General features: G+C 35.9%; 1 protein-coding gene and 2 pseudogenes across 4 annotated transcripts; 2 read left to right on the top strand and 1 right to left on the bottom strand.

Annotated features, from left to right (window-relative positions):
• Positions 1-543: 543 nt before the first annotated feature.
• On the top strand, positions 544-3,841 carry LOC147524193 (pentatricopeptide repeat-containing protein At1g34160 pseudogene; annotated as a pseudogene).
• A 238-nt stretch (positions 3,842-4,079) lies between these two features.
• LOC147524192 (E3 ubiquitin-protein ligase RKP-like) lies at positions 4,080-14,608 on the top strand (annotated as a pseudogene). The gene is made up of 7 exons (XR_015202772.1): positions 4,080-5,581; positions 6,562-7,387; positions 8,556-8,716; positions 9,005-9,008; positions 9,515-9,714; positions 13,182-13,386; positions 14,018-14,608. The product of XR_015202772.1 is annotated as an E3 ubiquitin-protein ligase RKP-like (transcript).
• Positions 14,609-15,386: 778 nt separating this feature from the next.
• On the bottom strand, positions 15,387-25,032 carry LOC147524191 (uncharacterized). Of its 3 annotated transcripts, none has more exons than XM_086563075.1 (7): positions 24,834-25,032; positions 23,970-24,400; positions 23,745-23,813; positions 23,275-23,562; positions 23,072-23,140; positions 22,575-22,631; positions 15,387-15,670 (listed from the first exon to the last, which is right to left on the bottom strand). In XM_086563075.1, exons 3-7 carry the CDS (start codon positions 23,800-23,802, stop codon positions 15,645-15,647), a joined length of 498 nt encoding a protein of 165 aa, XP_086419201.1. In that variant the 5' UTR covers positions 23,803-23,813; positions 23,970-24,400; positions 24,834-25,032; the 3' UTR covers positions 15,387-15,644. The 3 variants fall into 3 exon arrangements, with proteins under 3 accessions (XP_086419201.1, XP_086419196.1, XP_086419205.1); XM_086563070.1 differs by having other exon boundaries at positions 24,072-24,400; XM_086563079.1 differs by having other exon boundaries at positions 24,093-24,400.
• Positions 25,033-25,853: the final 821 nt, after the last annotated feature.

Below are 25,853 nucleotides of genomic sequence, written 5' to 3'. Positions count from 1 at the left end.
TCTGGATCTTTATCATTTACACTTCATTATTAAAATTGAATCTTAATCTTTAACGTTGATTCACCTGCCTACCTTTTGGCATTAATCCAATACTATTAGAACAATAATATAAATGTTTAACATGAAGGATGTAAATGTCCACCTCTGTTCTTCTATGTCCTACGAGTGCCATTTTGGAAGGATATAAATGTTCAGCATAAGGAACAAGCTAAACCAAATAAAGACAAGGAACTTTGTCTGCATTGGGTAAACTATGGCATTGAGAAACCCAAGCTTGTGAAAAAATGATGAGAATTATTAGTTCATATCTTATGGCTAATTATTGTTTTGCTCTTACATCCTTACATCCTGTGCGATTAGTTCCTTGATTGATTTTTCTGCATTAAGTTTGGTATTCATGTAGAAGTACAAGCAAAAGAAATAATGTTATGTTGATCCTAGTGTGTTTGTTATTAGCTCTGTTATGTGTTTTTGTTAAGCTTTGTAATCACATTGTTTTTGCTAGTATAAGTCGAGTACATGTGAATAAGTCAGATTTTGCTCATGAAGCTTACAACCTTTTATGATCTTCTGCGGGTGGACATTAAAGATGATGATGAATCAAGTGTGGAACTAGATCCATCTACAACTTGTTGTTATGGGAAGCAAGGGAAGCATGACTTTGTCATTGATGATGAAGTCAAAATCAAATGCAGATTTTGCTCTTTTGTGCATTTGGAGATGAAATATGTATTACCACCTCTTGTAAGTTTTTTCTCTTCTCTTGCTCCACATCGACTTTTTGGAAGTTCGCAAACTTAGCAACAAATCTAAACAAGAGATTAGAACATTTACATTCAAGAGAGAATTCATCCTCGTCAAGATTTTCTTCTAGTATAATTTAGGACTTCTTTCTTTCTTTTTCTTTTTCTCCTTCATCTTTCTTGAAATTTTGTTTAGATTTTGATTCTCATGATCATGAGCTAAAGCCCTCCCTAGTGGAGGGTTAATGACGCTCATGTAAAGATCAGACTCCGTTTTAGGAGACCTAAATCATTTCTTAGGAACATAGGTTATATTTTATATTCTGTCACAAAATGACAGTGATCCAAATTTTGAGTCTGGAGCTCTAGATAAGGTCGCGTCGTGAATGTGTGACATCAAGGGCTAGTCGTAGCGCTAACTGGAAGAAGAATTAGACTGTAAAAATTGAACTGCTAGTGTAGAATAAAACCAGGAATTGGAATGGTATTTCAAAGATGAAACATCAGTTACTGGTTACTAGTTCAATTCCTTATGCTAGCAGGATGCACTTAGAGATAGGTGTATTTTTGCTAGGGATCAACACTCTCATCCGTTTCGGTGTTTGTCTATGAACTAAAAATGGATTAGAGACAACTGTGAATTGGCATTCTAAGCTAAGGTAGCTAATTTTGCTTGAATAGATTAACTCTCCACCCATCCCTCTCTATTTCTCTCTTGTAGTAAGTTAATTAGCGAAAATTTGTCTTTAGTAACTTGCATAGATTCCTTTATCAAGTAACCTAGTAAGTAGTCAAATAAATCCTAATCAAAATCCTTCTCACATAGATTCCTTTGAAAGTTAATTCTAGTGAAGTAAATCAAGTGTTATAGTTTTTAGGTTTGGGACGATTCTCTTGCTTGAAGTGTATTGCAACGTGTACGTGAGCAAGATAACTTGAATTAGTCGTGTTTGAGTGTGTGAATGAAATCATATATATACGCAAAGAACGAAGATCAATGTACCCTTTTGTGAAAGGGGTGCCAATCCCATAAAGTAGGGTGTAAATATCGTGACCCTTCCAATTTTACCTTCTTGGGTTCCATTATATTACAAACATTCAGAAAACAAAGTTCGATTAAAAGGGTATATGTGGAAATGCATTTTACCATCTTGATTACACATTACGAAATTCGGAATTTACATATTTTGACCCAATAAATTTAAAATAATTATTTTTATGTACAATAAAAATAAATTTTGGATAGGAACTAGGAACCCTTTACTCGAAAGGGGCGTGGTATTGGCACCCCACTTTATGGGACTAAGCAGACTTTTTAAATGGAGTCCAATGGCTCTCTACTTTTAAATGATATATATATGTCATATATTATCATTTTACCTTTAAACATCCAAAGGGAGAGCCATTGGTAAATGATATATATATGTCATATATTATCATTTTTACCTTTAGAAAGTTAGAAACATCCAAAGGGGTGGTAGTCCCATAAATTGGGTGTCAATACCGCTGCTAGTCGAATATAACTAGTCCACCTCGTTCCCTCCAATATGGCACTGCCATTTGAATCTCTCCTCTCAAAATTCAAATCTTTTCAACAAATAAGACAATTCCAATCTCACCCCATAACAACTGGCCATTTTCACGTACAAAACTCCTCGAAATTAAGTATTACAAGTCTAGTTTTTTAGTGAAAATAGACCTGATGCACTTACTTGTTCATTTGTTTTAAAAGCTTGTGCAAGAATTTTAGCTATTTTTCAAGCTAGACAGATACATTGTCATGTTATTAGATTTGTGTTTCAAGCTGATGCATTGTTGGATGTTTATGCCAAAATGGGAGATTTCAATAATGCCGAGAGATTGTTTGATGAAATGGGTGTCAGAGATATTGCTACTTGGAATGCTTTGATTTCTGGTTTAGCTCAAGGTAGTAGAGCTAGAGATGCTTTGGAGTTGTTTAAGAGAATGGGGTTTCAAGGGTTGAAGCGGAATGAGGTTACGGTACTTGGGGCGCCTTCTGCGTGTTCACACTTAGGTGCTTTAGGTGAAGGTGAAGCTGTTTATAGTTTTGTCAAGGAAAATGGTTTAGATGGGAATGTGCAAGTGTGTAATGCAGTCATTGATATGTATGCAAAGTGTGGTTTGGTGGAGAAGGCTAGGAATGTTTTCAATTCGATGAATTGTTCGAAGAGTCTTGTTTCGTGGAATGCCATGATCATGGGGTTTGCTATGCATGGACATGGAGTAGATGCACTTGAACTTTTTAATGAAATGGGACGCGTTGGTGTGGTACCAGATGGAATTACGTACCTTGCCGCACTTTGTGCGTGTAACCATGCAGGGCTAGTCTATTTAGATCCATGGTGGATTTTGGGGTGAGACCAAACGTAAAGCATTTTGGGAGTGTGGTCGACCTTTTGGGTCGAGCATGGTGTCTCGAAGAGGCTTACCAAATGATAACATCTATGCCTATGGTCCCTGATGTGGTTCTCTGGCAGACCTTACTTGGAACTTCAAAGACATTTGGGAATGTTGAGATGGCAGAACGTGCATCTAGAGCATTACTAGAAATGGGATCAAATAGTGATGGTGACTTTGTGTTATTGTCCAATACATATGCTGCCCATGAGAGATGGGACGATGTTGGGAGAGTTAGAGAGGCCATGAGAAGTCGTGATGTGAAAAAGGTCCCAGGGTTCAGCTTCATTGAAGTGGAAGGTGCGATACACAAGTTCTTTAATGGTGATCAAAGCCACCCAGGTTGGAGAGAGATTTACAGAAAATTAGATGAGATTGGTTTTAGAGTTTAAGAATATGGTTATGTGCCTGAAACTTGTTATGTTTTGCATGATATTGGAGAGGAGGAAAAGGAAATTGCATTATGTCATCACAGTGAGAAGTTGGCCATAGCTTTTGGTTTAATTAATACTGGTGCTGGGACCTCAATTCAAGTGATTAAGAACCTTAGGATATGTGGCGATTGTCATGCTGTGTTTAAGCTTATTTCTAAGATCTATGAACGAGAGATTATTGTGAGGGATCGATCCCGATTTCATCGATTCAAAGAGGGTTCTTGTTCTTGTGGGGATTATTGGTGACAGAGTTGGCTAAATTGAGATTTGTGAATGAGTATATGTCTGTTATTATATATTTTGCTGATGTGGGTTTTCTGTAGTTTGAGGGATTAGAGATTATTAGTGCTGGAATTGGTATTTGAGTTTTGTAGAGTGTGAATTTGATGGGAATGTTAAGTTGATTAAGTAGTTGGGAGTTGGAATTTGAGTTTGTTTAGAAGTGTTTGATAATTGGGGGAGGCAACCCCATCCTCCCCAATTTATGGCTGAAGAGGGTCTAAGGATTGGTGGGTTTTCGCCACGTATTGGTGGGATGTCGTCGGGTTTGGCTGTGATTTTAGCTGGGGAAGATCGAAGAGCCAAGAATCAGAAAGCCCATCTTGTTTCTAACTGCAACGAAATAGGACAGCAGCCTGTTGAGAGAACTCTTGAGCACATAATTTGATCTCCCTTACAAAACAATTGATCCATCAATTTGTCGAATTGATGATGATTTTGTTTGGTCTATTGTGAAGAATGAGGTTTTGAGATTCCGGGATTTGAATTGCATGTATAGCACTAGAGATGGAATATGCATTCTTAATAATGGATTTGGACCCCACACTGTTGCGATTGACGAAGCCAGTATATGTGGAGATATTCGGATTTTGAAGCAACCTCTGCTTGTCGAGAGCCTTTCCATGTTTAGTAGCGCCAGAGTGAATAGTTGTGTTTGGAAAGGAAAATGGATGTATGAAGTGATTTTAGAAACTTCTGGAGTACAGCAGCTTGGGTGGGCCACCTTTTCCTGTCCCTTCACTGATCACAAGGGTGTAGGAGATGCTGAAGATTCATATACGTTCGATGGGAGAAGGGTCACCAAATGGAACAAAGATGCAGAGACATATGGTCAGTCCTGGGTTATTGGGCATGTGATAGGATGTTGTATCAATTTGGACCATGATGAGATCTCGTTCTACAGAAATGGTGTCTCTCTAGGGGTGGCATTTGATGTGGTTCATAAAATGGAGCCTGGACTTGGGTATTATCCAACAGTTTCTCTTTCTCAAGGCGAGCGTTATGATCTGAACTTTGGTTCTCGTCCCTTTAAGTATCCTATTGGAGGGTTTCTTCCTCTTCAAGCTCCTCCGGCGTCCAAGTCCCTTGCCACTTGTTGCAATGTTTATCACGGCTGTTGGAGCTTCAATTTGTCGAGAAGCTGCTTCAACTTCTGTTGAGAAATTGAGAAGATTAAAAAGATTTTCGCCACTTGATGATCTTTTTCATCCAATCTCACATGTGATATGTGAGGAACTTTTCTCTGCTATTGACATGGAAGCTGGACACAGTGAATATATTGGGTGGGGGCCATTTGTATCGTTCTTAATGGAAATTTTTGGAAAGCGGGCACCACATGACTATGAGAGGTTAGACAGAGTCCTTAGAATATAGGGGTTCTCATGGGGTATTCCAGCATGCAATCAATGCTCTTTCCTGCAGCTGCAAAACATCCCCGCTGGTTCTGATGGACTGTCCATTTTCCGGATCTTATTCTTACCTTGCGTTGACAGGCCACATTCTGAGGCAAGAGGAACTGATGGTGCTTTGTTGGAATTCATCAGATTTTGAGTTCTTATTGGAAGGGTTCTCTCAAGAAAAGGCCCAAACAAACAGGATTTGCAGTACTTGATACCATCCGTTTGGTGGCCTGGTTCTTGTGAGGATGTGTCACATGAAGGTAGTGTGATGATGACAACTACAGCTTTATCTGAGGCTGTCACTAAGGTATCTACGTGCTTGTTCCTTTTTGTAAATACAGGATTTGGTTTCTCGCAATATTAGTAAAGCAGTATTTTGTGCATTAGGTGTATGATTGTATTATCAGTAACAAACGAGAATAAATTCTTTAGATGATAAACCTTACATTGATGACAAGGAATGTGAAAAAATGTTTTAGATGATAAACCTTATATTGATGACAAGGAATAGAACAAGTGGGTTTGGGTGAAGTTAACAGTATAATGGCGGGGTTCATATTGAATATTGTACTTTATTTTATTCTAGGGTTAACTAGTATTACCCCCCTACTAGATGAGCCAATTAGGATTTCCCCCCCACTAGATGGGAAATTAGGGTCTCCCCCCTAAATACATACAAAAAAAAAGTCAAAGTGGGTTGACCGAAATTTTTTTGTGTGTATTTAGGGGGGAGACCCTAATTTCCCATCTAGTGGGGGGGAAATCCTAATTGGCTCATCTAGTGGGGGGGTAATACTAGTTCACCCTTTATTCTATTTAATTTTGTTTTAATTTGTTATGGTATCATATATTCATGTATTCAACTGTGGTACATTACTGTTTCATGCACGTAAAGTGAAGTTTTTGAATTAGGCTTTTACATAAGAAGAAACCTTACTTTTATCCATTTCTAGGCAACATGGAAATAGTTGCTTCTTATATTTTCAAAAACGTGCAGAAAAAGATAATGCCAGTCACCTAGGTATCTCTTGCCTTATGTATTTCCATGTTGCAAGAGATTGAAGAAGAAAGATTACTGCCATATTTTTTATCTACTTTTCTCACGAAGAAAACTGTCCCATTTATTGATTTGTGGGAACTGTCTTTGGATGAGCATATTCTTCCTTGTTTTCTGGTTAATTAGTTTTTGCTTTTAACTGAAAACACTAAAATGAAAAATGAGGATGGTTTGAATCTTGAACTAAAAGATATTAGTATGTCACTGATTAGCTGGCCATTTCTGTGCAGATTGAAGAGATGCATAGGGAACTCTGTCGCTTGGTCATACAGTTCATACCACCCATAGCACCTCCTCAGTTACCAGGTTCAGTATTTAGGACTTTTTTACAGAACTTCTTACTAAAGAACAGAGGTGTAAACCACAATCTGGCTCATTCAGGAATTTCAAGCAACTCAGTTATTGTGTCTTTGTACACGGTTATCCTTCATTTCCTATCTGAAGGATTCGGTAGGAGTGACATATGTGGATGGATTAAAGACTTGCAAAAGAGCTAGAGCTGATGTAGGTTTTCTGCATAAGGTTGGAGAGCAGAGCTTCCCTTTAAGCTTGTTTGCTAAAAATGATCCTCAGAGGTCTGACATTGCTAGACTGGGAGGATCATTTACACATCTATTGAAAGCTCACCCTCTGGATGATGAGGAAAGAGAAGTGATTCGGTGGGAGGAAGGCTGTGTGGATAATGAAGAAGCACATGTAACCCACTCTTCACGGCAGAAGCCATGCTGTTGTTCAAGCTCCGATGTTGATTTTCTAAGCATCTCAAGCAATCAGATTAGATACAGTGCCAAAGGATCAAGAGTCCATAAAAACTCTATTCCAGAAAGATCTGCCCATGTTTCCACTGATTGCAGTAACGGAAGCTTGAATGATGAAATAGTTGATAAACCCAGTTCTAGTGACCAAGCAGATTCTGAATTTAATTATCGACTGGTGCAGCACCTGAGGAGTGTTCCAAGGGCAAGCCACTTAACTTCAGAAACACTTGTAGAGGAGGAACTTTTGGATGCTATGCTCTTATTGTATCATTTAGGTCTTGCTCCAAACTTGAAGCAGGTGAGGAGATCAAACTATCTCTATTTCAAACCATTTAGCAGTCACATATTGTATCATATCTTGTGTTGGTCCCCTTGTAGAACATCGATGCATATTATCTATGTACAGGTGCTCCGCTAATCTGGAGTTGATAGTGTATTTTTACTTTTTATATTAAAGGGGTAAGTTTTTGGTCACCAATATTTGTGTTGAAGGCTAGTGGAACACTTGATCACAATAAACCTGTGTTGTTTAATGCCTAGTTGTGAAGTAATTTAGTTAACAAGATTTAGGCAACCCCCCTTCCCGCTTGATTTGAGCACATAATACGGGGGTACTTATTTTATGAAGTTGGGTTGGCCAAGCAGAAGCATGCCACGCGTCCACAATTTGTGTTCCAGCCGGATCCAGATCTTGAATGAAACATGAGTCACAGTACTGAAAGTCCAATGCAACATTAATATAGCATCGAGAAAGTTCTCAGAAGTCATCCATGTAGTTATGTATCTACCAACTCCCATACTATTGTACCTGCACATCGAACTCATTGGGGTCCACATTTACTGTTATACACTTATACATGAAATTTAGTCACTTCTTGGTGGAGTACAATATAGAAATTCAGCATTATTGGTATTTTCTGTCCAGTAAAAATACTTTTTCCGTGGGACAAGTTAAGTGATTTGTGCTGCCTGAGATGAGTAAAGTCTAATTAATCAGTTCTAACGACCATAGATATGTTATTGCCCTCATGGTTGTACATTCTAGTTTCTACACGAATTGTTTTTCTATAGTCTTCATTTTTTTTTTATTGTTATTCCTTAACCATTTAGTATATCTCTTAATCAAGAAATTTTGTTCTGACATATCTAGTATACAAAGGTTTTATGCACCAAAAAGCATACATAGAATTAGTTCTATATCAGTTTCACTGGTTTTTAGTTTTCCGTAAATACGGAAGTTTGGAATGTATCCTAAGATGTTTTGACCAAAAAATGTTCATAATACCGATACTTGATCCATAATCATCTTGTATTCTTACAAAACTAATTTGAATGTGCCCTACTAGCCTTAAAAGCTACTAAAATGTTTGGCCAAAAATGTCAATACTAAAGATACTTTTCTGTCATCATTTTGTATTGTCTCCTACTGAAAGAAAAAAGAATGACTTCAATTTTTTTGAATGCAGGCGTCATATTATGTCTCTCATCAGTCTCAGTCAATATCTTTGTTGGAGGAAACCAATAAACAAATAAAGGATAAATCTAGCAGTGAGCAGGTTAGGCGTTTGAAAGAAGCTAGAAATGTGTACCGAGAAGAAATGGTTGACTGCGTGAGATAGTGTGCATGGTGAGACGATTAGACAAGTGTTTTTATTTTGTGCTGTTTAGTAATTTCCTTCTTTATTGTTCCATCCTAAACTGCTTCCCTTTCTTTAAATATATTATATATATATGAATAGTATTCGATTATGAAGAACTTTTGCGGGTTTGAAGATTTTCAAGAGAACAAACTCGAGGACGAGTTTCTTTCAAGTGGGGGAGATTGATGCACGAGCATGGAAGTTTCTAAATTAATTAATTAATTATTAGTTTCTATTTTATTTGGTTTCCTAATTGAATTAGGAATATGATTTAGGATGGTTTCCTATTAGATTTAGTAGTTGTTTTCTTATATAAAGGCATTTAGGCCTTCATTGTTGGTTGGTTGTTTATGAATATTATTTCTTTCTTCATGTTTGAAGGTTTAAACCCTAGATTTAGGTGTTTGTCCATTAATCATAATTGATGTTCATCTATTGTTGAAGCTTCCGCCAACAAGATACATCATATTGTTGCCATAGTTAGCAGATGATCCGATTGCTCTTAATTAACCCCCAAGATCCTCCATCTTCATTAGATGACTTTAGGCATGTAGCTTTGTTACTTCTGGTATATTAACTTGATGATAAGACAACACAATATGGTGACACACATATGAGACAATGACACTGGTGAAAACCCAAAAGTAAATTTCATTTATCAAAGATTTCTCAGGTCTGATCAGTTCCGCCTATTCAGACCTATGAATATTGTGGAAAAGATTTTTGGACTTATTACTTTGTTTATTAATTCTGACTTTGTTCTGTCTTTGGTTATGGTGTTGCAGGGCTTGGAGTTGCAGCAGAGAAAATGTAGTGTCGTTTTTTATCTCTTATGCAATCTTGCTAGAGTACTAATATTCTGTACAAGGGAGATCCCTCAAGCTTTCCCATCAGGATCTGATACAAACCTTCGTAGACTCACCGAGTTGATTGTCTTTATTCTAAACCACATCACTTCAGCTGCAGACACTGAGTTTTTCTACATGTAAGTTTCTTGTCGCATGTTAATCTTTGAGCAGGCAAATGCCCATATTAATGTGTAGATCCACATAATATATTATGCAGTATGAGATGTTTGATAGAGATATCATCATCTCCAAAAATTACCGTTTAAGTTCATTTTGGACACAGGAGGATGGGATGTGTGAGCTTGTGTCTCTGTAATGTCGCTAGCCGTTGTCCCACACCCGCGGAGATTATACAAACTGACATGCATACACAGATACATATGCCTACACACAATTCTTGCTTTCTGATTGTGTTACTATTATTTCCTGTAGTTCTACTTTCATTGTCTTTATGTAAGATGACATGTCACCATTTCATTGAATTGGTATCAGTAATCCTGTTTGAGCAGTGAGGACAGTCACTTTCTTATTTTTGATATCTGTTTTCAGATTTTGTTATAAGATATGAGCTGTTTTTTCTGTCACTTGATCACTTTATAACCAGTCACTTAGTTGGATATGTAATGTATCTGTATACCAGTAATCTTGCAAGTGTCCTAGTTTTTTAGAGCTATAGACTCGTGTAAGAAGTGTCACTAACTTGGTAAATGGTAGCCACTAACTTGGTAATGGGGACCAATTTTTGGGAGATAGGTTGTGAAATAACGTAAGTAGTCTCCGTGATCCAGTACTCTTTTTCGCACCAAATATAGCAAAATTCGTTTGGCGAGAAACCCTTATCTTATTTCTTCTTCGAGTTCAACTCTGTTTCGGGTAAAAATCTTCATCAAGCAACAGCGCAAGCTCTGAAACAGAAGACACCAAATGGATATCTCTGAGTTCGAAAAACCAAAGTTAACGACATATCACAGCCGCTACTCAGCTGACACAAGTGGTGGTCGGGGATTTAGAAAAGGAGGAGGCCGCACAAAGAAAACAACTTTCTTATGCAGAGGCAACCAAGCAACAAAACCAACAGCCGGTGGAATTCTATGAACTTCCTATGCCGGAAAAGATGGGTGAATGGAGTGCCATCACCATTCCTGAAAAGGTGTATGAACAAGGGTTGATCTATTGTAAACACTGTTTGGTGGGCAGAATTGATTTGCAGAAGGTCCCAATAGAGAGAGTTCGAATTATAGCAGAAAAAATCTGGCGGCCAAAGGGTGAATGGCTTATCACTCCTATCGGCAAAGGATATCTCTTCCTGAAATTTTCCACTGCAGAGGACCTTAACAGGGTATGGTCGAAAGGAGCTTGGGATTTTGAGGAAAATATTATGCGCATCAGTCAATGGACGCCTAACTTCTGTCCAGAAAGCCAACTTCAATCCCATGCCTTGGTATGGATAAGACTCCCAGGACTAAGTCAGGAATACTGAGAGCCTGAAGCGCTTATGACCATTGCTAGAGGAGTAGGCTCCCCGATGCGAATAGATGAGAGAACTCTGAATAGGGATTATGGGTATTATGCCCGTATACTGGTGGATGTTGATCTCTCGGAAGTAATACCGGAGCAAATTTATGTCAAGACTAAGAAGGTGCAATTCTGGCAAACTGTGGAGGTTGGAAAGCTGCCCAAGATGTGCACACATTGCAAAATAGTGGGACACCTGGTTACAGAATGCAGGAAGTTAAAAGGAGCAATGAACAAGGACAAAGAGGTGGCAATTGATTCCACTCCACCAACGGAAAATTTGGCGGAGAAAACTCAAAAGAAGAGAGGACGAAAACAAAAGCAAGGTGAAACCAGTAGACAAGGCGAAGCAATCTGGATTCCTAAACCCACTGATCAGCACAAAGAAACTCAAGTTCAAAATAGATTCGAAGGGCTAGAAGTTGAGGAAAGTCAGGATATGGAAATTCAGGAAATTCGAAGGCCTGTGAGTACAGTAGTGGAGAAAGTGATGGACCCTCAAGCTACACTAGTTGGGGTACAGAAAGTGAGTCCAGCAGCGACAGGAACAGTGAGTCCAGCAGTACATGTGAGCCCAGCAGGGCATGGGAATCCAGCAGCGTCTGTGAGTCCAGCAGTACATGTGAGTCCAGCAGAGCAGGTGAGTCCAGCAGCGCCTGTGAGTCCAGCAGCGACTGAAACAGTGGCTTTATTTGATGAGGATACGGTGCAGAAAGTGACTCAAACAACATCGACAAACTATCCAGTAAAGGGGATCCCAGTCTCTCTAGTTTCAAATGACTCTACACCGAACATAGTGACTAACTTCTGATCCCCTAACAAAGAGGCGGTGGGTTTACAGGTCCTGAATGTATCTACAGTCGGTGAAACATTCGTTTCCCCAGTGGCACATAGGACTTCACCCAGCATAGCACCTAACTTCATCTCTACAAATGAAGAGGCTGTTGGAGCTCAGGCCAGGATAAATAGAGTTCTAGATTCATATTCCTCATCGACAACAAGAGCAGAGTCCTCATTCTCCAATGTATTGAACGAAACCAACTTTATTTCGAGAGCGGTCAATTGGGCAGACTTTGCTGATGATGAGGATATATCGGAGGATGGTGATGAACCATGGCAGACGACACCCAAGAAAAAATACAAACCACAATGGATGCTGCAAGACCACTCTCCGCCATCCACAAGGGCACAAAAACCTCCACCACATAAGAAATGAATATCCTATTACTTTTGTTGCAAAATTGGAAAAACCGGATCAGTTATACTTTAGATCCCCCTAGAGTGTAGAAAGATCTCCTTTTGTTACTTATGGTGGAATCCTATCTATGTAACTTTATATTAATATTAATATATACACATTTTGCCTGCAAAAAAAAGTAAGAACTCGCATCAGTTGTCACAACTCCATACCTCTGTTACATTTTCAATTTTCTAAAAGGACGAAATTGGTTTCAAAATTTTACACCCATTCAGATTATACATGCTTTGTGTGTTAGTAAATCATTCAAATATTACTGGAGGCATTTTGGTGTTTAAGACTAGGCTTCCCTTCCAAAATGACTTTTGGCCCTCATGATAGGGCTCCTTTCATTACATCATCTCCTTTTAACGAGCAACACCATGGGAATGATGCTTATTCATAATTCGTTCATATTACATCCTCATAGATGAGGCTTTAACAGCTGTGCTGAAGCTCGTACATGACATGGGAGCTGATACTTATTTATTGCTATCAACAAGTTACACATTTAAGAACGAAAATTTAACTGTTTTTAAGGCATGTAGCCAACTGCAATTTTCGCATTTTTTTTTATACTAAAAAAGCTAGGGTTTTTTTGTTTATAGATATGAATTAATGTCTTACATAGATTCTTCAGAAACATCCTCTTCCACCATTACAAGTTATGGTCAAGAGGTGGAAGACTAGAAACTAAGAAATTACAATTCCTAAGGCATAGGCCTGCAAGATAATCTGCAACTCTATTACATAATCTTGGACAACCTTGCACGACACTCGTTTCCTAGTTTCCTTTTGTTTATTGTACTTAATCTCATTTTAATTTACGTTTGACTTGTCTCCTTCCTGCAGGCCAATTAGAAGACAGGGTCAATCTCTAGATAAAATTAACTGAGCAATGATCTTATCCCCCCTTGTTGGAATCATCTTGAATTTGATAGATACTAGTATCGATCTGGAATATGGGGAGCAAAATGATGTTGTGTGGGTTTTTGCCAGCATGGAATGCGCTGTTACTGTTCATTGTGGGATCCAGTACCTGTTGGAGTACAATTGGGTTAGTTCGCATACTTTAAACCTCACTCTCACTTTGGTATGTGTTTGGTCTAGGCGAAATGAAACCCTACTCAAAGCATGTTGGACAGCCTTTGATAATTCATTTATGTCAGCTGTCTACATCTGTTTGGTTTAAATATTTCGTTGGAAGTTGAATTTAGCATTGGTAGAAATTGATTGTTTATTGGTACACTTTTGTGCATAGACTTTGAAAATACTTAATTAATACACTTGGGTTTGACAAAACATTTTATATTGGGAATAAAACTTCATGTTTATTTATTTATTTTGAAGTTGCAGGAAAATTTAGCAAGAACATAAATTTTTCCTGCCAAGAGAAATAGAGGATGTCCCTAAATGTTTTTCCACAAATTTCTGATAAATAGTTGTACACATAGACCTGTAAGAATCCTCTGGACTCATCCATTATTTGTATAGAATATTACTTGTGGATACAAGAGTGTAGTATATATCAGCTTTTTGTTGATATCTGCTCTCTCCAGTTGTCTACGTTTGCAGTGACCTATTATATTGGCACCCGTTTATGTACAGCACAGTACAAGCGCCTCACGATCACACATTTGCATGACCATCTTTTAGGAACTAACGAGCCATTGTTCATCGATTTGCAGGGTGGGTTCTTAAAACCTGGGGATGCTTCTTTTGAAAGAGTCAGAGGCAGCTTGAGCAATTCTTGAGCCTCCTTAAGAGCAGTACAGATTCAAGGGAATCGGTTACTATGAGATTTACTGTTGAGAGTGAGGAGGATAACCAAAGCTGCATCTGTTATGCCTGTGAGGCCGATGCACAGTTTGAGCCTTGTTCCCATAGATCATGCTTTGGCTGCATAAACAGGCACCTTCTGAATTGCCAGAGGTGTTTTTTTTGCAATGCACAACAGTCATGGGGGTGCTAAGGATTGGCTGGAAGACAGCTTAGAGGTGGTGTCATTTGCCACCTTTTTTTGTTCCTGTTGTGAAGTCGCAACTAATTATTTATTACAGGATGAGGCATTGGTCTGGGCGAAGACTGTCTCAGATGTAGTTAGTCAATTCTAGTTGATAGCGGTAGTTTGAGTATATACGTGTACGCCTTTGTAAGTTTAAAAGTCATGGGGCAGGGGAGGATATACTTTGTATTGGTGTTAAAGAATTTTGTAGAGAGAATGAGGGCATTATTCTGTAAATATGAGGTGTAAATGGAAGGAATTTCTTTTTGTTCAATCCGAGCTCAGGACAATTGTCATTTTTTGTTTTTTGTTTTTTGTTTTCCTGATTGATTCACAAGATATACTAGAGGACTAGAGATTGATCTGTAAAAAAATTTGGCAAATATTTGGAAATTTAACGACATTTATAATTTAGTAACAACAAGAAGTCAACAAGACGACGACGACAACAACAACATGGAGTGAGGTTTGTAAGTCGTAATTTCCCGCCACAGAAGAAAATTGGGTGTAGATACACTCACTGACTCACACACACTATTCTTCCGGTCATAGGAAAGAACAAAGAAAACTGAAAGTTGACATGTGTCTCTAATTTTGGACTGCATTTTACGATTTTGACCTCTTTTGTTAATAGCAATAAAACAACAAATAAAGCTACTAAATAAAGAGTGATAATGGATACTACAATACTGCCATTACTGCCTACTCGGATTAGTAGTTATAAACTTCAATATCAACAAATTTTCTCTTTGCGATTGCACTTTCTTGAATTGATTTTTAGTTTTCTCTCACAAGATCTGGAATTATGATTGCTTGATTGTGGACTGAGATGCTAAATTGGGTGGTTTTTAGATGATGATTTTCTGGTATGATTACTTGGCTTAATTTGGTTAATCGCTGACACGCTGATTATGTGTTGATTCTTCATGACTTTGAAAATTCCCATAGGAAAACATACTTCCCAAGCCAAGGCAATTGGACGTGTCAATCATTTCCACTCCCAGTAGCAATCCAAAACTTGACTCTATTCAGGAAATTGATACCGTTTGGTGAATCAAACTTCAGAGTTATATGCTCTGATATATCGCTAGCATTTTGTACTAGAGTCAGTACCAGAGTCATTGATTCTGGACATATCTCTTCTTGTTATGTACAGATCATCCTAAACAACATGGATCCTCCTCGATTTTACTTGTTTCTCAATCAATAAACCAGTAACTCTAAATATGTCAAAGAGAATGACCAAAAAAATGTAAAGATGGGGACCTATGTTGAATAACCTATACGGATTTGAAGTATAAGACTTTGTATCACAATGGACTCCTTGCTCGAGGATCTGCAAATAGCCAATCAAGCATTAAGAGAGAAATAATCTAAAAGGGACTTTTGAAGGTAAATCCACAAAAGAATATTCAAGGGCCAGGCAAGATAATACAGTTCAAACATTCTTCAGGTATTGCTGAGGGGTCATAAACTTGTAAGTTTTCTACAGATGTAGTAACATTGCCCCTATGGTGATCCATGCTTTAGATACATGTTGACATTATGTAACTCTCTTGTTTTCAGCTGTAGCTCATCTTATAACCACATAATCTAGTTAAACCAAGAGTTCATGTTCATTTTTCATGGTTAATACAAAAAGTAAAAAAAAATAAAAAACGCCTTAAAGAAATCAAATTGTGTCTAAACCATTCGAACTCCAGAAAGACACAGACGTAATTAGTACATCAGGTCTGACAACCTTGCAAAAGCATTTTTGAAACAAATCAAGGAGGAATAGAAGTTTCAGCAACATGACAGAAGAAATAATACAGTGTGTGTTTGTCACACGGGTTTCATGCATTAATTGTATCTTATTGAGGGGTTAGCTCTTTATCTCCCCCCATTACAATCCAAGTGTATGCCCTATTTTCATCTGGAAAAAGAAGAAGCAATATTGCTGCAAACAAGGCCAGATGTGACAGCACAATGATCGAGCTACTATATGTTCATTTTATTTCATTGACTGTAGACATCCAATAAACGAATACTAGTTTTCAGCTTATTATGTGATATATTCAAGAGAAAAAGACTAAAAAATACATTTCAAAACAGACAACAACTTATTTTTTTTTTATTCAAATAAATATTGTACTTTCAAAACATTTCAATTTAGTCATATCCTCAAATTCCCAAATTAATTGGATGGCGTGCTGATGTGGGTCGTTAAAAATTTCCCCAAATCTAATTTGCCCATTGGCATTAGTTTCAACCTTGAGTGGCATCCACATAATATTTCGACTCACTAATTTCAGAAATATCAACTGAACATCCGATATTGTAGTAAAATCAAAATTTAAGATGTTTGAAATTGAGATTCGAAATAAAAGGCGAGATAAAAATAAAACCCACCACTTAACCAGAGAAACTCATCTTCCCTCTTTTTTAAAGAAACTGAGTCACACAAAATGAGCTGAGCCAATGGCTAAGCATGTCTGTGACCATATTTCTCTCAAGAAGGTTATTAGTTTTAAGCATTATTCTTAGATATGTAAATATGAATAATCTGATTATTTACCAAGATGATTGCTTTGATATTGGATCGTTCAATCTGAAACTCATTATCTTTGGATTCCATGAAGGACAACATAACATCAACGAAGTCTCGATGCTGACCCTTATCACCAGCGTCAACATGCTCATCAATGATCTGCTCAAATATGTCATCAAAGACTTTACTCACTACCTTCATTCGTTTAGCCAAACCTTGAAGATTGCCCCTACATAAGGAATATAACCAGCTATATTGAACACTGCAGCCAATTGCATCCCTTCGTGAACAACAGCATGGAAACCCTTCTGCTCATGTTCATTGTGTATACGCCTCTTCCCAAACACCATAAGGCATGACATATCTATGCTAAGAGTTAGCACCTTTGCACTTAGATCCACCTCGACATGATCTCTTGAAGCCTCTTTGAGTGATTCAATGAACAGCCCCAACTCTTCCCTCCTCATTGTTTTAAATGACTCAGTTTTATTTAGATTACTAGATTTGGACTAAGGGCATTTCGGGATCTATTAAATAGTGCTTGAAAAAGGTTTTACAAAATGTTTTACACAAATTTCGGAATTCAATATATTTTATCAAAAAAAAACCGAAAGAAGTTAATATTATTGTGGATGCCATACATAAATGTTGAAACTAATGCCAGGGATCAAATTGAGATAACCTCTTTGGTTTGTGGTTTATGATATTAATCCATAATTTTCAAATATAATTATCTTAAATTCGATCTAGCTTGTATAATAGTTTTCTTAGATTTATGTACAATAGTTTTCTTAGATTTATGGTGATTTAGCGGCAAATTTTCGAATCAGAATATATTTTTATTGAAAATAAACCGAAATACATTAATGAGCAGCGATAATGCATGGTGCATAAGTACTTGGAAACTAAGGGATCAAATTAAGATAGCCACTTCACTTTGTGGTTTAGGATATTAATCTGTAATTTTTAAATATAATTATCTTAAACTCGATCTAGCTTGTATAATAGTTTTATTAGATTTATGGTGATTTAGCGGCAAATTTTTGAATCACAATATATTTTTATTAAAAATAAACCGAAATACGTTAATGAGCAGTGATTATGGTGCATAAGTATTTGGAAACTAATTGAGATAGCATCTTCACTTTGTGGTTTAGGATATTAATTTGTAATTTTTAAATGGAATTATCTTAAACTCGATCTAGCTTGTATAATAGTTTTATTAGATTTATGGTGATTTAGCATTAAATCATCACCGCTCAGCTTACGTACTAATGTGTACAAATCACTAAAACAGATTGATTGTTTCCATATCCTCAAAGAATACACTACTCCCACTTGAAAAGATTTGTCACATGAACGTGTCTTACGAACGGGTGCCGTTATATTAAATTATTCTAAAAAATATTAGCAACTATGCATAGCTATGAGATATGAAAATTATATTAATAACTCATTTAAATTTCTTGCACCACTATGCATAGCTCTATAAAAAGGAAGCATCAAACCTTGATAAAACTCATCGACTTCTTTTTATTGTTAGGTTTAACAATAGAAGTTTGATTGAAGTTTTGTAAGAATGCCTAATGTGGCGAAGATAATATTGAAGCTACTTGAATAGCAAGACATTCCCAATCACAATAAAAGAATTATGATAAACACTACTTAAATTGTAAAACTATATTTGTGGAGATATTTATTCCTCCTACATATAATACAAATATGTTTTAGAGTTATTAGTTCAATGCATTTGCATCAAGTTTCTGATTTTCTATTAATTATTCTTTGAGATTAGTTTAATGTAGTACGTTGCATCTAGTTTCCAAATTCTCATTAATTATTCTTTGAGGTTAGTTAAATGCAGTTGCATCAAGTTTCCGATTTCCCGTTAATTATTATTTGAGGTTAGTTCAGTGCAATTGCATCCACTTTATGATTTCCCGTTAGTTATTCATTAAGGTTAATTCAAGACAGATTTGTATCCGGTTTTCGATGTTTAGTTAATTAGTATTTGAGATTAGTTTATTGCATTTGCATCCGTGTTCCAATCTCCCATTAATTACTCTTTGAGAGGTTAGTTCAATGCATCGCAGATCCGGCCGATTTCCGTTAATTGTTTTTCTAGGTTAGTTCGATAGTTTACAATTTCTATACAGTTTGCATACATGTAAGACTCTATTTTTATAAACTCACTTTCGTTTTGGGTTCCTAATTACTCATGTGAGAAGGCTAAAAAAGCAGACATTTATGCTTTGAGGTCAGCACGATGCAGTTACATTCGACTCCTGATTTCTAGTTAACTATTTTTTAGGCTATTTCAATGCATTTGTATCCAATTTATGATTTCCCATTAATTGATCTCTGATTTTAGTTTTATGCAGTTGCATCCAGTTTTTAGTTTTCCGTTAATTATTCTTTGAGGTTAGTTCAATGCAGTTGCATCCAATTTTTGATTTTATGTTAATTGTTCTTTGAGGTTAGTTCAATGCATTTGCATCAAGTTTCCGATTTTCTGTTAATTATTTTTTAAGGTTAGTTCAATGTAGTTACATCAAATTTATAATTTCCCATTAATTATTCATTTAGATTAGTTCAGTGCAGTTTCATCCATTTTTCAATGTTTCATTAATTAGTCTTTGAGATTAGTTCATTGCATTTGGATTCAATTTTCGATTTCCCCTTAATAACTCTTTAAGGTTAGTTCAATGCATCTGCATTTAATTTCTACTTATTTATGCTTTGAGGTTAGTTCGATGCAATTATATCCGGTTTCTGATTTTCCATTAATTATTCTTTGAGATTATTTTAATGTATTTGCATTTAGTTTCCGATTTGCCACAAATTATTCTATGAGGTTAGTTCAATACAGTTGCATTCGGTTTTTGATTTTCTGTTAATTATTTTTTGAGTTTAATTCAATGCATTTGAATTGCATCCAGTTTCCGGTTTCCCATTAATTATTATATGAGGTTTGTTTGATGTATTTGCATACTATTTCCGATTTCCCGTTAATTATTTTTCAGGGATTTGCATCCAATTTCTAATTTCCCGTTAGCTATTATCTGACGTCAGTTTAATGCAATTGCACCCAGTTTCCGATTTCTAGTTAATTACTTTTTGAGTTTAGTTTATTGCATTTGTATAAAGTTTCCGATTTCCCGTTAATCACTCTTTGAGTTCTATTATGTATTTGAATCCAGTTTCCGATTTCCTTTTAATAATTCAATGTGGTGTGTAATACCAACTTCTACTGATTCATCTGTAGTGTCTTTGCAAACATGACATAAAAAGTAAATTATGCTTGATTTACTATGTGGGATCATCGAAGATTATCCAGTTTCCGATTTCCCATTAATTATTATTTAAATTATGCATGACTCACTATGTGGAATATTCAAATATTATCTATGAACGTGTGTTCTCACTATGTGGAATATTCAAAGATTATCTATGAACGGGTGTTGTTATATTAATTATTCTGAAAAATATTTGCAAATATGCATAACTATTATATATTAATATTATATTAATCACTCAACCAAATTTCTTATAACATGAAAACTTCACTCTCCATTAAAAAAAAATAACTCACATTTGATAAAACCCTTCAACTTTATTTTGTTGTTTAATAATAGAAGTTTGATTGAAGTTTTGTAAGGTTGTCTAATAAGGTGAAGTTCATATATATTGAAGCTACTTGAATAGCAAGGAGTTTCCAATCATACGGAAAGAGATAAGATAAACACCATTTTAAATGCAAAATTATACTTATCGAGATATTACCACAATATAACCCAACTATGTTTTGAGATTAGTTCAATGCATTTGCATATAGTTTTTGATTTGTCGTTATTTATATTTTGAGGTTAGTTCAATGCAGTTGCATCCAATTTTCAATTCCTGTTATTTATTTTTTGAGATCAGTTCAATGTAGTTGCATCCAGTTTATGATTTATCGTTAATTATTCTTTTCGATTAGTTCAATACATTTGTATCCAATTTCCAATTTCCTGTTAATTGTTATTTGAGGTCAGTTCAATGCATTTGCATCCAGTTTCTGATTTCCCATTAATTATTTCATGAGATTAGTTTAATGCATTTCATCCAGTTTCTGTTTTCTCGCTTATTATTTGATAAAATTGCATTTGCATCTAGTTTCCGATTTCCTGTTAATTATTGTTTGAGGTTAGTTCAATGAATTTGCATCCAATTTTTGATTTCCCGTTAATTATTTATTGAGGTTAGTTCAATGCATTTGCATCCAGGTTTATTTTTGAGATTAGTTGGTCGCGGTTTGCATCCGTTTTCGATTTTTCACACAATTAATTTTTAATATTAGTTTCACGCATTTGCATCATGTTTCTAATTTATAATTAATTTTTCTTTGAGGTTAGTTCAATGCATTTGCATCAAGTTTCCGATTTTCCGTTAATTTAATCTTTGAGGGTTAGTTCAATGCATTTGCATCAAGTTTCCGATTTTCCGACAATTAGTTTTTTATGTTAGTTTGATGTATTTGTATCAAAGTTTTGATTTTCCGTTAATTATTCTTTGAGGTTAGTTTAATGCAGTTGTATCAATATTCCAATTTTCTATATATTACTTTTTAAGATTAGTTTAATACTTGCATTTGCATCCAGTTTTCGATTTTTTGTTAAATATTATTTGAGGTTATAGTTTGATGCATTTGCATCCAGTTTCCGGTTCCCCATTAATTGTTTTTTACGTTAGTTTCATTCATTATTATATATTTTTTTTAAATACTTGTCATTATTACTTTACCGTTATTTTTTTTTTAATTTTCTATTATATATTTTGTGATGTTATTTTTTGTATAATTATTTTTAAGTATGTTTTGAGGCCGTGTTAAGGATATATTCGAAATAAGTCGGCGCTTTATTAAAATTGTATGATTTGTAATAGGGAATTAGTTTCTACAAATCACATATTTTTAGCAAATTTTTTTATATAATTAAATATATAAGAATTGGAACACTAAAAATGTTTGATTCGTAACTTTTTATAAATCACCTATTTGTTAGCAATTTTGTTTATCTGATCAAATATATAAGAAGTGGAAATACACTCCAACTCTCCAAATATAAGAATTAAAAATAAACTAAAACTCTCCAAAGAGGTTCTATGTACGTGAGATTGTAGGCTATTAGAAAATATTATTTTTCATATTAGAATTTCACATAAGAGAGAAAAAAAAACTAACTCTCATATTAGAGTGCCACATAGGAGAGAGAAAATCCTCTATTAGAGGTCTCTGTTTTAGTATATAGATAGTAGACTAAGTAATTCTAAGAGAGTTTCTCTGGTTAAGTGCCGGGTTTTAAATTTCGATTTCACTATAATATCGGATTTTCAATTGATATTTCAAAAATTAGTGAGTCAAAATATTATGTGGATGCCACCTCAATGTTGAAACTAATGCCAGATGGGCAAATTAGATTTGGGGAAATTTTTAACGACCCATGTCAGCACACCATCCAATTAATTTGACGGTATGACTAAATTGAAATGTTTTGAAAGTATAATGTTTATTTGAATAAAAAAAAAGTACGTTTGTCTGTTTTGAAACCAAATGCAAAGTTTGATGTATTTTTTGGTCTTTTTCTCTATATTCAAAGAGATCGGTCATACATTCCATTTTAAAAGCTGAAATGAGATTGCAGGAAAACTGCTGGTACTGGTTACGGATTACCTGGAACAGGATTTGCAGAAGCATGGTTTAAGCAGACTGGATTGGAAATCCTTTGACCTGTAGTGGGTAGACGAACGACGGTATTAGCAACATTGATATATGTACTCCATTAGGATCTACAATGTCATAAACATATGCAAACTAGTCTACTCTACCTATGCAAATGGAAATGAATGAATACTGTTTATATGTTCGATACTCAATGGTCATATTTCCATTTCAACAACTGAAATTAGAATGCAGGAAAAGCCAGTGCCTCCAGTTATAGAATGCCTTCAATACCTTGTGTCATCGGATTTACCAAGTTGACCGAAGAAAACATCCTTTGATGTGACAAGAGGGACTCAATTTGGCTAACATCGGCAAATGCCTTTTATAATTTGGTTATTGGTTTAGAGTGAACTAAGAGCTACTGCTCTGACACATCCATACTACGCTTTGCCTTTTATCAGAACGTGCATGGGGGAAAGAATAGTGTCACTAGCCATGAAATATACCTGTAGGGACCTGTGCAGAGGGATTCCTTAAGTCGCATAAACGTTGTTCCTCAGTAACGACAAAACGACCTGCAAGGATAGCAACATATAAAAGCCCACGCATTATGTATATCACTGAGTGAAGAGCTGCTGCTGCAGTTGTTCTGATAGAGTAATAATAGAGAATTTCCTTTTAAAAAATCTATATTACTATCACAGAATACCTCTCAGCTGTACAGTTGTAACAGTAGTAGCGTTTTGTGGTGCAATTCGTTGACCCACGGCGACATTTGGAATTACATTCGGGCCACTACTACTTTCTAAGGCGTGATAAGTACCACCTGCAGAACCGTAAAGATGACTGCTGGACCCGGGTTCTAAGTGTCGTCCTACTTCAATAACCTCTCTGTGATGTGGAGCGTTGTGTCTGTCATAATGATGTGAACTGGTAGGTTCTATTCCACGAACCCCTCTTGCATCTATAGTATGTGGAGTTCCGTCCGCCCCTGGATCTGCAGTAACAGGAGGGAGTCAATTTGATAACAATAGGCATGATACTAATGGTGCATATAAAGAAAGCGAAAGAAGAGCTGCTGCTTCAGCTGCTATGACACATTCATACTAAGCAGTGCATTTTATAAGAATGGGTGTGGAGGAAAGGATAGTGTAAATGCTCACTAGCAATGAATTATACCTGCATGGCCTAATTGTGCAGTGGCATTATTGCTCAAGTCGACGTGATCCTCAGCCATGACAGAATGACCTGCAATTTAAGCAATATATATATAAGCCAAAAAAGCATTGTGTAAATATCTGTGTGAAGAGATGCTTCTGCATCTGTTCAGATTTAGTAATAACAGACAATTTCCAATGAAAATAAAATGAAGAGTAGAATGCAGGTAAAGGGAAAGTATGCTACTGCCAGGGAATGCCAGAATGAGTGCAATTGCAGCAATAGTAGCGTTTAGTAATGGAGTTCCTTGACTCGCAGTGACATTTGGGTTTACGTTGAAAGTACCACCTTCTATGATGTGGAAAGTACCGTCTGCAGAATTGGACGGCCTAGATCCGGGTTCTAATTGTCGTCCTAGCTACTTCATCAGTTTCTCTTTGTTGTGGAGCAATATGCGTTACATAAGGACTTGACCTATAAGGTGCTACATTACGACCCCTTCTTGCATCTCTAGTACGTATAGGTCCACCAGCCCCATGAGAAGATAACGTGGCGTTATTAGTTGCATCTCCAGTTGTGGATTCTTCTGGTCTATCCATCTTAAAAACACAGAAATTCAAGAGCCTCTCAGCACTTCTTCCAGACAGGAGAATCTGCTTCGAATCGTAAGGAGAAATCTGCAATCAGAGACATTTGAAAGAAAAAGAAAAGTTTTAAAAAAAAAAACAATTGTAATGGAATCTAGCACATGAATATGTAGATCGGGTGTTGTACTAAAGAGATAATTGCTCCTGTAACTTTCAAATTGAATGATAAATTGCAGAAGTATTTTTCATATTAAAAAACCTTTGCTAAGCCCCAACAGGTACTGATGCGCATCTGTCACATATATCACTAGCCAAAAGGCTGAAAGTGTGAACTACTCAACTGAATGATTCTTATAATGCAAATAAGTACCAACAAAAAACGCAGAATTCTCAACCAAACAACACAAAACAAGGACAACCAGAGACATAAAAATTTCTTGAATCTATTACAATTAGGGGAAACTTTCCTAGAACAAGGGGTAAAAAATTATCAAGATTCTCAGAAGAAATAATGCAAACGTACCAACTTTAATCATCAAGAACTTCCAATACAACAGCAAAAGATCCATTCTCTTACAAATACGTACTAGTCATCAAGAAAAATTGGGATTCATAAGATTCTAAGCAGAAAATCTCCAAGAAATCTGGATATCAAAGTTTTTCGGATTCAGCTTAAAAGTGTGAACGTCAAAGATCAATTCAACAAAATACCCGTTGTTAGAAATGTATATAACAATTCTGATAAAATTAACTTAAGTTGTTTAAGAAACTTTTCAAGAAAATGAATAAAATTGCAAAAGGAAGTCAACTGTAACATGAAACTTTTCAAGAATCGTGTTAAATGCCAGAAGAAGAGCTATACTAACATTAATTCTTGAAGGTTCAACAAAAAAGAATCTAACATAACATATTAAAAAAAACGAAAGTGAAGTAGAATATAAACCATGCATGCATCAACCAACAAGCTATAAAGATTATAAAGGAAATGCCATGCAGAAGAGACAAGTATTATTACAGTAAGAAAAAGAAAGAAGAACGAACAGTGTAAGAACCCGCCAAGATTTTGATCTAGTAATGATAACTTTGTCACCAAGTTTGTTTTTCGTTTTGACTTTATATACTACTACTGCTGCCTTGCTGGATTTATATGGTGGTAAAATGACTTGTATACCCTTTTCAAGTAGAAATGTATTTTTTGTTCCTTTGGATGTTTGCCAATTGCCAGCACATATGGATATCAAACAATTCAACTGCTTCTGAATACATTTCATCAAACAAGTATCCAAAAATTAGATATATATATTAATCAACGTATCTAATTGGGATTGGCTTATGTAAAGCTCTTCCTGTAACTAAAATTTGATGGATTGTAAAGGTGAATATGAATGGTAAGGTAAGTGTGTTCTAGCTTAGTTGGTAAAACCTTTTAGTAAGGAGTGTTGTATATTTTGGAGTGCCTACTTGAGATGTATCTCGCCTTCAATAAAAATCGATATACTGAAATATTTCATCGTTAGATAGTGTGAAATTGTGTTCGTGATAT

This window comes from Coptis chinensis, chromosome 1 (assembly GCF_015680905.1).
Source record: "Coptis chinensis isolate HL-2020 chromosome 1, ASM1568090v1, whole genome shotgun sequence".
Lineage (NCBI taxonomy): Eukaryota > Viridiplantae > Streptophyta > Magnoliopsida > Ranunculales > Ranunculaceae > Coptis > Coptis chinensis.
The sequence above is the reverse complement of the archived record's forward strand: the minus strand, read 5'-3'. Positions and strand labels throughout refer to the sequence as shown.